Raw genomic sequence first — 11777 nt, 5'->3', positions numbered from 1 at the left:
TTAGTTGGTTGGAGCAGTCTAGAAACAGGTTTGATTAACATGAATTTGATAAGCTGGAATTAGGAACTCAGAAAGACACGAATTGTAAGAAAATATAGCAATGCACAGAACTGCCAGGAGAGAGAAGGAGCTGGGGGTTGATGTCAATATCAAATGGGAAGGAAAGGGGCTTTCATGAAGGCCGCTCTTCCCCAAAGGGACTCCCTTCTTCCCATGGATCTAGATGTATTAATTAGCTGTCATTGTTCGGTTGTCAGTATAGTAGATCGTTTATGCACCAAATAACACCAACGTCTGTCGCAGAGGTCTCGTCAGGCTTGATTGAACATCTACAGAGTACAGCGGGTGAGTACATGCACTTCATCGAATTTAGTGCCGACGTCAGAAACAGAGCGGGGCAAGTCACTACGTACCTATTTCTGGCATCCCTAGCTCGGTAGGTATATCCCTATCTGATGCTAATACACAACATCTACCAATTGGATATCGAAGTACTCTGTCCCGTGGCAAGAGGTCACAGGCAAGGAGCTGCTATTACCCCACACACGCGACGTTGCTCCTTTCTCTTCCGACTTTCCACACGCCAATTTGAGTTTACTTTGACGCCACGGTCTTTTTTCTTCCTTCCACCGTTCTTGGGCGGTTATCAACCCTTAACTGACCCGGGTGTTAGATGAGATAAGAATGTCGGAGCCGGAGCTGGAGCCTGGTCGCACCAAGCGGCCCGGCGTCTTGCACGGAACCGCCGCGCCGTTGAGCGACGCGTTGCGAGGAGCACTTAACGCCGCTATCGAGACCATTTACGCGACCGGTGGGCCAGACACGTCCCTTCACTGCAACGCGCCCAACTCAGATATGGGACGTCATGCTAGTACGACGAGCCCCGATGCTGCCCTCACGGCGTCTTTTTCAGCCCCTAATCCGCCGCTGGACGCTGCCTTTGCGCGGCTGATAGAGTGCTTGAAGCGTTGGGAATCGAGGATTGAGGATCGCTCATTACGTTGTCAAACCGCCGTCTATCACTTCCACCCTCCATGGAGCTTTGCAGATTATGAAAGCCGGGTCATGGGTCAGAACATGTCTGATGCCGACTCTACTTTGGTAGCCCGCCTTCGCTGGATATGCCCCAAATTGAGATTCGAAGTGTTTCCTGTCGTTCTGAAATACAGCGGAAGTACTTGTCAATACAATGCTTGGGTTCCTCTCGAGCAAGCAAACGGCCACGCGGTGCGTGCTTCTTCTGGACACAACGGCTGCTGGAAACCATACCAACATGTCAAGCACACTCCAAGTATCTTCCAATTCAATACCTTCTCTGGTTCCACACTTGCAGAAAGTGCGGCTTGTCATGAACGCAACCTTCTCAACGAAAGGAACGTTTTCTGGGAAAGATCTCGCCGCGGTATATTCGGCTGGCAATCCCCGGACGAACAGCGGCTATATGAAGAAGAGCGCAAGCTTCGCGAGGCGAACCCTCAGTGGTATCATAACATCATCCCGGGTACTAGTAGTGATCTTGGGTATTACTACGCACCGGTTAATCTCACCTGGCACTTGCTTCCCCCATCGTTTTACGTCGTCTCTGACCGTCTTCCAGGCCGTAATCATCGTACCTTTCAGCACGCAGATGGACTTCGTCAACAGGGCTGAAAACCCACAGCCCGTTGCTCGGATTTGGCGATACCTGCTGGCACAGTGCAATGAATCCGTCGAGTCGGCAGCCTACTTCGCTGCCGTGCAAACTCTGTGCAACTTTTTGTGGCCTGAAAATGATGACACGCCCACAGAGACTCAAATCCTCGGCATTCGAATTCGAGACCGTCAGGAGTGGATCGATGCTGTTGATTCAGACATAATGGGCGACTTGATTGTGGCTTCATTAGTTACCAAGGACAGCCATCTTTGCACCAGACTCATTGCTCGAACACAAGTTGAGCCCGAAGTAAATTACACTTGGGTGTGTGAGAAGGCCAGCGTTCATGGCTATTTCGCAGCAGACGTGCTTTATGGGTAAGGTCCGAACCCCTATTCAACAGACGTGACTGACGCCCACCAGACTTCGCCGCTTCCTCTTCAAGCGTAGCAACTTCTTGCAAATCGCAGGTATTATTGACAAACTGCCTGCGTATTGCGAAGCTAGTAACACGGCCGAAACCGTCTCGGAGCTCGTGAAAGCTACCCTGTCAACACTCGAATCACCCTTATCGGCAAGTCATGGCCGAATGGTGGTCAACTTCGTAAGACTTTTCAAGGATTTCAAGACGTGGAGCGATGTGTAGGTGTTCCGACAGTCCCAATCATGCAAATGTGCTGACCGATTGCAGTGTGCAACCGGCTATTGTCAGCCTTCACCGGCACAGTCAATTCATGCTCGGGTTGCTCAACAGACTCCTTGAGGTGACGAGGAAAGACAATCTTCCTATTGACCAAGTGACGGCATTTTATCAGCAGTACGCCGACCCGAAGAAACCGTCTCACACATTGTGGCAGGTTGGTCGTTTGGTCAGCAACGCCGCGAAAGATCAGACCGCCGAAGCCAAGACCGCTCGGCAGACCTGGTTTGTTGCTGAGCCAAAGGAAGAGTGTGTTGATGAAAGGTCAAAACCGCTTCCAATACACCACGCAGTGATTGCCGGCGTCTTCAGGAGCCTTGACCGGCTCGGCATGCACGATCAAGTGACAGACCTGGCCGACTATATGGTCGAGAACATCGCCGAGGTCGAGCCTATACATATTTCACCGCTCTGGATGCCACTATTGATGGCTCTACAAGACCTGGCCGATCCTGAAAACCGGGCGTTCCGGCGCTTGTTTCAGGCCTTCTTCGAGCATTACGACAAGGCTGTCTTTGAAGACATCTCTGACCGACTGGAACACGATCCAGATTCCATACCACATATGGCTGCATGCTGCAAGTACTGCCAAAGTCTGAACTCCTATCTCGAGCAGCCCCTCTGGAAGACAATCCATTTGGTGCACCCGAGGGCTACGGTCAACCACATTGAAACAAAGCTTTGCGGACAAGGAAAGCCCGTTAAGATAGTCGTTTACGGCAAGAACGAAGCGAGCTTGACGATGCAGTTGACCAAGACCTCCCTAGTCAACGAGAAACTGCGCCAGGTTGTGGAATTGCGGCGGCAAGAGGCGACAGCAACTGTACGACAATTTGACCCGGCCAAACTGTTGCCTTTCCTCGAAGACAAGGGAGAAATCATGTGGAGACTCGGGAACGCAGAGTCTGCCGAGGTGCCCAAGGAGATATCTGCTAGACGCTCAGATTCGCAGGCCACCAGCACTGCGAAGCTGTCAAGATCAAGCTCGTCTTTCACTCCAGATATTTCTCCGAGCCCCTCAAAGTCGCCTCGGGAAAATGTCCAACAACTTGGGATCAAGAGCGAAACTCCATCAAGCATCGAGACGAGGCTCGACGAATCCACGCCAAGGGCCGAAAGCCCTAGTAATTTCGATGCCGTCAAAGCAGAGCCTTCCTCGGCTGCTGGCTCAGCAAGACGCTCGGTCCGTGGAGATATTCGAGCGTTGTTTGGCGCCGCCGGCAAAAAGCAGGAAACCATATCGTTTAGTAGTCAAACCCTGCCGAAGGCTAACGGTAGTTCGACAAGAGATCGCCTCAGGGAGTTGGGCAACATCAAGCGGGAGTCTACCCCCAAGTACGACGACGGATCAACAGACCGACTTCGTGCGGTTTTGGCTAAGAGTCCGGCACAGAGACAGGCGCCTGGGAGCAGTGGCAGCATACCCCCAAGCTCTTTGTCAAAGACAGCGACCCCTTTAAAGAGGACTGAATCTCTGGGATCATCTGCCGCACCCACACACAGCAGGAATGGGTATCCTAGCCTCAGAAAGACAGTCGGCTTAACAGATGGGACACCACTGTTGCCACTTGTTCAGAGTGCGACTGCTGGATCTGCTAGGTCGCGGCCTTCAGTTCTTGTCGGTCCTTTGGCTGGCTCTACCCCGCTCCTAGGCTCTCTGGCAGGTACCTCGCGCAGAAGCCTAGGCGTCGGGGTCAGAGATAGAAGTCCTTCAAGCAGTCCTTCACGGGCCACGGGTAGCAACGAACCGGACTTCATGACGGCTATTTTGGATGCGGAGCGTGCAAGAAAAAGGCGTGCCGGTTCCACCTGGGAAGTGCGGGCAGCCTCCGGCAACGTTGTGGGCTCGGGGACATCTTCCAAGAAGTCGAGATTCGAGAGCTCCCAACAGGACAAGGAGAATCCTCGGTTACCGACCTTGACTGGGGCGCCTCGTCTTGGGACCGGTTCAGCTGGTCGAGCGAGATCGACTGCCGGAGCTTTGGTGGCGAGGTCACCGAACGCGAGGCCGGGCACCACCCGCATTCCCGCCTCGGCCGGGAGCAAGAGAAAGGTGGACAGCGACGACGACGCCATCATCGATCTTGGCGGCGACAGCCCTCCGTTTGGCGGCGCAAACAAGAAGAAGAGCATCCCCGTTTTTAACCTCCTCGACGACGACCCCTTTGGCGAGGATTGAAGACGGGTTTTGGGGAGGGCTCAGCGCCCGTCATCTGGATAACGGGCTTGCCGCATTTCAGGAGTATTTTGCGGTTTTGCATTTTCTTGCCTGGCCATTAGGCCAAGGCGTTTTGAGGTGGCCCTTTTACGAGCAGAGACTCACACAGGTAGATACCCCCGGGCAGCTTGAGGCGAAACCGGATCACAGTTGGTTATGATTTTAGCTAAACGAAATTCAATTTTTTCCCCAACCATTTTTTCTCTCTGCTACGCTTTGAAATATGGCAAAAGCTCCCGTTCCCGTTGCGTATGCCAAGCTGGCTTACGAGCCAAGTCTCGCGTGTCAACCACGCAAGCTTACATCACGTAAAGAAGATCCGTGTCTGCATGGCGTTAGCAATGCCGCGTGAGCTCGGTGGACAAGCGACAACTTACCGATCGGGTGACTGCTCGAAAGCTGGGGCAGCTGAGTGTACTTCTCCTCCAGCACGTCGCGGATGCTGTTGAGTAGCTCGACGTAGCTCTGCTGAGGGTTGTTCTTGAGGGCGGTGATGAAGGCGTAGGACATGGCGCCCGTGGCCTGATTGGCAATGGTGGCGTCGGCCCTACGGTCACTCGGTCAGATGTCTCACGCCAGGTGCCAGAGGAGAGGGGAAAAGGGGAGTGAGAAGGGGGGTTGCTTACGATGTCTGGCTGTCCTTGCTGCCAGACCACATAATGACGTCGGCGGGCGAGGTGCGGGTTTCTTTGGTCTTCTCGTAGGCGTCGTCGCCGGCGATGGCGCGTTTGCCGAAGCTGAAGATGGAGTTGGCGACGCCGCCGAGGTCGCCCGAGGCGTAGGCCGTGAAAGCCTTGAACAGGCCCTGGCCGGCTTCCTTGGCCAGGTTGGGCTCCTTGAGAACACCCTTTGTGGAGTAGATGTAGGGCAGGTCGAGAGCGGAGCCTGAGTGGCACGAGTCGAAGATGGCTGTCAGGCGCACGCCGGGCTGCAGGGGCTTGACCATGATGTGGTGCATCTCGTCGTCGACGATGTGGCCGGCCTCTTTATAGTCAACAGGGTAAATGACCTCATCGTAGCCGTCGTCCTCGTCGCCGTCAATGTCCTCGGTCTGGCCGCCGTGGCCCGAGTAGTGGAAGAAGAGCGAGTCGTTGGGCTGGGCGCCCTGGACGAGCCAGTGCATGGCGCGGAGGATGTTGTTCTTGGTCGGCTGGCCCATGGGCTGCTGCTGGTCGTCGGTGAGGATGACCATGTCCTCGCGCCGGTAGCCGTACTTCTCGACGAGGAAGGCCGAGAGGTTCTTGACGTCGTTGATGCAGCCGCGGAGCTCGCCGTCCTGGCCGAAGTAGTTGATGCCGATGAGCAGGGCCTTACGCTTGCCCTGACAGGTGGAGTACTGGAAGCTGTAGCCCTCGGGGGCACCGTGACCGAACTGCTGGGCGCCCGAGGGCGGTGGGGGTGGCGCGTGGCGGTTGCCGTGGGCCCAGTCGTTGGAGTTCACCGTAGGCATGTCTCGGGGCCGAGTCAGTATCGGATGACAGGACTAGGTGGTGTAAGAGAGAGGGTGGCACTTACGGGGTCTTCCCTGGTGTCCGGAACTGACAGGGTAGCCATAGACGTCAAGGCCGGGTGGTGGCGGGTGCGGAGGGGGAGCATACCTGCCGATGTAGCTCTGGTCCGGGTTCGGGTTGGGCGGCGGTTGATTGTAGCCGTAGCTACCCTGACCCGGAGGGGGGCCGGGAGGCGGGCGGTCGTAGCCACCGCCGCCGCCATAGCCTCCGTGGTGTTGCGAGGGCGGCGGGCCGGGGGGCGGCTGGTATCCGCCGTAGCCTCCTCCGCCTCCCTGGTGGTGTGAGCCGTAGCCACCGCCTCCCTGGTGGTGACCGCCGCCTCCGTAGCCTCCGTCGTGGCCACCGGAGCCGTAACCGTACTGTCCGGGGTAACCTGACATGTCGCCGGAGTCAATTGACGCTGTGTAGGTGGTTACACTTGGTGTCTTGTTGTGCACAGCGTGTTGTTTCTGTTGGTTTACAACCGCTTCCTGTAACGGATGTGAGTGAGTTTGTGAATTACCGGAAAAGGCGGGGTGAGAGGCAAAACCCACACTTTGAGTGAATAGAGGTGGTTGAAGCCGGGCTTGCTCGCGGCTTTCCGGAAAGGCAGGAATTGGAAAGCGGATTTCGTAGAGAGGGCGATCTGATAAACCGCAGTGTTTTCGGCGCTCGGAAGATCGAAGTGTCGTTGAGGATGGAAGGCAAAGGGGCTTGAGAGAGGTGTTGTGGGGTTGAGTGAGACGCGTCGTCCCGATCAGCGAAGCGGGCGGACGGACGGAATGAATGTACTACTGAATGATAAGGCGGTACGGTACGGTACGGTAAGGCGAGGTACCTAATATTAGGTAGCTTCCCGTCTTTGGGGCTGGGAAAGGGTCTTGTGGTTCTCGGGTTGGAATGGGATGGAGGGGCAGCCCAGAAAGAGGCAGCCCAGGATGAGACGCCTTGGGGTCGGAGTGGGTGGGGTTAGAGGAGGGGCAGCTGCTCTCAGTTGCAGTTTGTGAAGTGTTTGAGCTGTTCAGCCTGAGATCGATTCTCCCAAGAAGGCTTACTCGTTTGGTTGAAGTATCTATATGGTTTTATTCTTCGTCTCTTATTCCTGCCACGAGACAACGCGAATCTTGTGTTTCAGAAACCGGTAACCTCAGGTAGGTAGCTAGCTGATAGCCTTTTTTCTCACAATGATACCTTACCTAGGTACCTAGGTTTTGCACCGCAGAACTGAAAAGTCTCACCGCCAACAACCAGCGGCTCCTGAGATTTGTGCACGAGGCCTGGCACCTGAAATACGCGGAAAAGCCAAGCAAGCCACGCTGAACTGCAGGACTCATTAGCACCTAGGACAAACTGAGTCCAGGTGACGATGAAGGCGATGTGAGCTTGAACAATGATACCGACAACAGGAAACGTGTTTCTGCTTCCACAACCAATCAGACGCAAAGCGTAGGGGCCATATTGCCTGAAGGATCACCTGTTGCCAAGAACAATTCGGCTGTCATTTCCTCCCCCTCCCGCAGACAGCAGCAGGAGAGAAGGGACGAAGTGCCTGGACGTGCAGACGGGAAGAAAGGGGCGGAGAGCGGAGGGTTCCCATCGGTGGTGTCTGCCATGACTATCTGCCAGCCTGCGTCTCCCCGCCCGCAGCCCGGGTTCTAATTCAGAAGACCGGACAGGCGCGGGCCTAAACCGTTTCAAGTAACGACTTGATGTTTGTGGATGTGGCCGCGTACGCCTTGCAGGCCCGCGGGCGGAAATAGGGTCGGACGCCAAGCCCTTTCCAGGCGACCCAGGCGCTAGATGGCGCCGTAGGGCAGCCTGGCGTCATTCCTCACATGCCGGCGGTGATCACTGTGATCGGGGGTTGATGTGAGGTGAGGTGAGTTGCCGTAGGTACCTACCTACCGACCTAAGTACCTAGTCGGGACAGGGTAACGGCACCCTGAGCCCTACAAGGAAGACAAAGACGCCAATGGTTGACGGAAGAGCAGTCGTTAAAGCACAGTCGATGCATGCATGAGATGCTTCTCTGAGGTATCCGTTGCTCTGTGTGCGTGTCCTGGCCAGTTCCCGAGCACGATACTGCTGCCAATGACTAAAATAAAGTAATACGAAGCTAGGAACGGAGCGGCAAGCATCAGCTCGGTTTCGAAAAGCAAGGGCCGGCCTTCTTCGGTATCGGCATCCATGTGTACCTCTGAGTCTTGAACATGGCAAACAACCCGGGAGGTAGTAACAGGGTGGCACTAGGACTCTAGGTAGTACATGTGTAGGAAACAACAGTTCATTCAATCAGGCTGAGGCAAGAGAAACAGCGGCGAGGGGGCTGCCATTCCTCACCTCGCCTGTTTTTTTTCTCCTCTTCTCCCCTTCCCCTCCAAACCCTCACCCCTCAACAACCAGCGATCAGTTCTTTTTACCCCTCGCGCGCGATAACACCGAACGAACAAGCGAACGAACACGACCGACCGATCGAAGCAACAGCAGCTCACTAAAATTTTATTCGCCCACGCTTCTTGATCCCGTTCACGAAACATTCACTCGCTTTCCAACCCCGCAAAACTCCAAAAAATGGTTCGTTTTCGCTTGCGACTCGGATGAGGCCACCCCTCCTCCCTCTTGGCAGCTCAGATGCAGACAGCTCTGCCCTCGACATCCAAGGCTGACCAGTTCATGCAAGGCTCCTCCCTACGGTCTCACTGAAGAGCAGTTTAGAGACTACAAGGCCGTCTTCTCCGTCTTCGTAAGTTGCGACAACCTTGCCCTGCCAGTACCGGGCTTCCCCGCCCCGGGGATCGCATTATCGTTGCGCCATCGTCGCTTCTTGGGATGAACCTCTCACTGACAATGGTGTTTTGCCCATGAAACAGGACCGCGATGGCACTGGTTAGTAGCCCAACTCGGCTCGGCTCGGCTCTCTCTTCAATACCGTCACCTACACCCCTTCTCTTCCCGATCGCATTCGCGCGCATTTGTCCTCACGCGACAGCTCCGACACAGCTCATAACCCCGTTCAAATGACTGACTTTTGGCACCAGGTGCCATCAACGCCGAGGAGTTCCAGATCGCCATGAAGTCGCTTGGCCTGAACCCCAGCATCAAGGAGGTCAACGAGCTTATCGCCGAGGTCGATCCCAACAACGACGGCGGCATCGATTTCAACGGTGAGCCCCCGACAGCCATGCGCGGCACAGCGCCGTCTCACCCCATGATCGCATACCTCGAGTGCCTTTGCGAACTCGAACACCCCGCGACTGACAGGTTGTCACAGAATTCCTCCAGCTCATGAGCGAGGCCCCCGCGCCGTCGAGCAAGGACTCGGACACCAACAAAGAGCTCGTTGCCGCCTTCAAGGTCTTTGACAAGGACAACAGCGGCTCCGTCTCGCCCTCGGAGCTGCGTCAGGTGCTGCTGTCTCTCGGCCAGCGCGCCACCGATGAGGAGATTGAGGAGATGATCAGACACGCCGATCTGGACGGCAATGGTTCCATCGACTGTGAGAAAACCTCCCTCCCCTCTTCTCCCACAATGCCCCATCCTATGCGATTCGCAGACGTGCCCTGCAGATTCAAGGCGCGGCTCACGTACACTCGCCGGAGCTGTCCTGCATCGCCGCCCGCCCCCATCTACATTTCGCTTCCCAGCCCCGCCCCCACCCAATGTTCTTTATATAGCAACAATTACTTTCGGAGGATTTGCGGCTGACAACGCACCAAAAAAAAACTTACAGACCAAGAATTCGTCCACCTCATGGCCCCGAAAGACGGCAAGAAATAAGCACTTGAAAACACTGGTGGGAGGAGTGGAAGTATAAGCATACGTTTGGGTAATTTCTTATTTATTGGGTCTGGGACAAATCTTGGTGGGATGGGGGGAAAAGCACGACACTTGGCTGCCTTTGATACCCTTCCCCCCCGACGAAGGTACAGTGAGATGGACAAAGCTTCGGGTGTGATTTGATAGGCGAAAACAAACTTGACAATACAAATCAATTACGGAAAATCACACCTGCAACATACACCTACGCACATGCGGACAGGTTCAAGTTGTTTCAAAACACAATGAATTCTCACTTTCAGTCGATGATGAAACAATATCTTTGGATCGGGATCGGTTTCTTCGTTGGTCTATACCTATCTCATGTAGTCCAAGACCACACTCACTGCTAGACGTGTGTGTTCCTCCTCCAATCAAGAAAAGGGCTGAAATATCCCACCCCAAATAACGATAAGAAAATGTGAGCGAGACGTAATCGCCATGGGGGTAATCGTAAGGAGAGGGTAGTAATCGATGAAAGGGGGACAAAAAGTTCCGTAGGGGCTACGATGTCGTGTAGCCCGTCCAACCCCCTATTATACACAAAGAAAGAGCGCAGGGCGAGGGGTGGGTGTTCGTTTTCCGCTTCATCCCCACAGATTAAGAATGAGAAGGCTGGTTCGTAAACGGAAACGAGTAGTCGTGTGCCTCAACCAGGTTCGCGTTTGCCGTCCTGCCAAGTCGCAAGCCATCCTTCCTTCCCAACTGCCTGGCCCATCCGCACCGGCTTTCCAAGCCAGAAAAAAGAAAGAAACTCGAGGCCGTGGTCGCGTTCTTGAGGTGGTGAGGTGATGAAGGTGACGGTGATGGTATCTCTTTGGTGTGTTGTCGCACTCAGAAACTTCGTGTTTGTTATTGCTTTTCTTGGCGATTAGAAGCAGCAGGTCAGGCACTCAAGGCAGCACTCGCAGGTCTCTCCGCAGAGCCAACAGCAGCAGAGAGTGGCGATGCTAGAGAACCGAGTCAGTCCGTCGTGTCGCGGAGTGGAGGGGGCAGAGCTGGGTATGCTTACCAGCCGTAGAGGCAGCCCTTGTCATCCTTCTTCTCCTCCTGGGGAGGGGGGGCCTGGCCCTGGGGAGGGTAGTACATCTGAACCCAGACATATCGTGTCAGCCGAATTCTACACATGGGAAATCTGACTTGCAACGGATGGGAAGGGCGAACTTACGGGCTGCTGGCCGGGAGGGGGGTAACCTTGGGGAGGGTAGCCGCCCTGAGGAGGAGGGGGGGCGCCGTAGTAGGGCCTGAGAAGATGGCGAATGTCAGTTTCCGTAATCTCGCGAAAAAGAGGATGAAAGCATGAGCGTGCGCGCGATGGGGACTTACTGCTGCTGAGGAGGGTATCCAGACATGTTGACTAAGGTTCGTGTGTGAAGGACTTGGTGTAACTAGGCAAAGTTGTCGTGGGTGAGGCTCGCGTGGTGTGAAAAACAGCGAAAGTTGGTATCGAGAGGTATCGAAGGTTGCGCGGGGAGAAGAGAAGACGGCGAAAGGGACGGGAAAGAGTGAAAGAGGTGGAAGGTGCAAGTTCCAAGTTCCGAGCAGGGGGGTGGGGAGGTCGAGGATGAAAAGGATGGGATGGAAGGCGAGGAAATATGGAATGGGACGACGGAGGGGTGGATATGAGTGAGGATGATCCTCGGTCAAAGGAGAAGAAAGGTCATGTTTATTAGCTAGGTGCTTGGTCGCCGGTTTGCTGGGATCACACCTCAAGAGTCGACCGTCGGCGAGTCACAGTCCACATTGGATCGGACATACACGCGCGTTACGTGTAAGCCACTTTTGATCCAAGAGGCTACGCCTCACAAAAATCGACAAATCCGTCTTGGGTGGTCAAGGGTCTTGCATTGAATCGCTCCCATTCGGCCTATCCGTATCTCAAAAAATAAACCCTCCCCAAAAAATCAGGGCCCACTCCAT

The 11777-nt window shown here is 55.0% G+C and overlaps 4 protein-coding genes across 4 annotated transcripts; 2 read left to right on the top strand and 2 right to left on the bottom strand.

The window, feature by feature from the left end:
- Positions 1–592: 592 nt before the first annotated feature.
- Positions 593–4682, top strand: CDEST_03263 (uncharacterized protein). The gene is made up of 4 exons (XM_062919422.1): positions 593–1536; positions 1598–2010; positions 2057–2275; positions 2325–4682. Exons 1-4 carry the CDS (start codon positions 685–687, stop codon positions 4510–4512), a joined length of 3672 nt encoding a protein of 1223 aa, XP_062775473.1. The 5' UTR covers positions 593–684; the 3' UTR covers positions 4513–4682.
- A 1-nt stretch (position 4683) lies between these two features.
- On the bottom strand, positions 4684–6906 carry CDEST_03262 (Putative peptidase C14, caspase domain, Caspase-like domain superfamily). Its single transcript, XM_062919421.1, has 5 exons — positions 6596–6906; positions 6067–6532; positions 5178–6003; positions 4929–5098; positions 4684–4876 (listed from the first exon to the last, which is right to left on the bottom strand). The coding sequence occupies exons 2-5, from the start codon at positions 6440–6442 to the stop codon at positions 4851–4853; spliced, it is 1398 nt and encodes a 465-aa protein (XP_062775472.1). The 5' UTR covers positions 6443–6532; positions 6596–6906; the 3' UTR covers positions 4684–4850.
- A 1706-nt stretch (positions 6907–8612) lies between these two features.
- CDEST_03261 (Putative EF-hand domain-containing protein) lies at positions 8613–9818 on the top strand (the record flags this gene model as incomplete). The annotated part of the gene is made up of 6 exons (XM_062919420.1): positions 8613–8615; positions 8722–8784; positions 8912–8927; positions 9080–9205; positions 9313–9537; positions 9772–9818. The coding sequence occupies 6 exons, from the start codon at positions 8613–8615 to the stop codon at positions 9816–9818; spliced, it is 480 nt and encodes a 159-aa protein (XP_062775471.1).
- A 330-nt stretch (positions 9819–10148) lies between these two features.
- Positions 10149–11472, bottom strand: CDEST_03260 (Putative cysteine-rich transmembrane CYSTM domain-containing protein). The gene is made up of 4 exons (XM_062919419.1): positions 11184–11472; positions 11026–11101; positions 10870–10946; positions 10149–10807 (listed from the first exon to the last, which is right to left on the bottom strand). The coding sequence occupies exons 1-4, from the start codon at positions 11207–11209 to the stop codon at positions 10729–10731; spliced, it is 258 nt and encodes an 85-aa protein (XP_062775470.1). The 5' UTR covers positions 11210–11472; the 3' UTR covers positions 10149–10728.
- Positions 11473–11777: the final 305 nt, after the last annotated feature.

This window comes from Colletotrichum destructivum, chromosome 2 (genome assembly GCF_034447905.1).
Source record: "Colletotrichum destructivum chromosome 2, complete sequence".
NCBI classification, from domain to species: domain Eukaryota; kingdom Fungi; phylum Ascomycota; class Sordariomycetes; order Glomerellales; family Glomerellaceae; genus Colletotrichum; species Colletotrichum destructivum.
This window is presented reverse-complemented; position numbering and strand designations above follow the sequence as displayed.

Bases quoted from the DNA above. Each gene is read 5' to 3' on its own strand.
- CDEST_03263 (XM_062919422.1), top strand. From the start codon at position 685: ATGTCGGAGCCGGAGCTGGAGCCTGGTCGCACCAAGCGGCCCGGCGTC. The intron at 1,537-1,597 runs GTTAATCTCACC...ACCGTCTTCCAG, and splicing joins TTGGGTATTACTACGCACCG to GCCGTAATCATCGTACCTTT. The intron at 2,011-2,056 runs GTAAGGTCCGAA...GACGCCCACCAG, and splicing joins GCAGCAGACGTGCTTTATGG to ACTTCGCCGCTTCCTCTTCA.
- CDEST_03262 (XM_062919421.1), bottom strand. From the start codon at position 6,442: ATGTCAGGTTACCCCGGACAGTACGGTTACGGCTCCGGTGGCCACGAC. The intron at 5,099-5,177 runs GTAAGCAACCCC...GAGTGACCGTAG, and splicing joins AGCAAGGACAGCCAGACATC to GGCCGACGCCACCATTGCCA. The intron at 4,877-4,928 runs GTAAGTTGTCGC...AACGCCATGCAG, and splicing joins TTCGAGCAGTCACCCGATCG to ACACGGATCTTCTTTACGTG.
- CDEST_03260 (XM_062919419.1), bottom strand. From the start codon at position 11,209: ATGTCTGGATACCCTCCTCAGCAGCA. The intron at 11,102-11,183 runs GTAAGTCCCCAT...CCATCTTCTCAG, and splicing joins GGATACCCTCCTCAGCAGCA to GCCCTACTACGGCGCCCCCC. The intron at 10,947-11,025 runs GTAAGTTCGCCC...GTCTGGGTTCAG, and splicing joins CCCCTCCCGGCCAGCAGCCC to ATGTACTACCCTCCCCAGGG.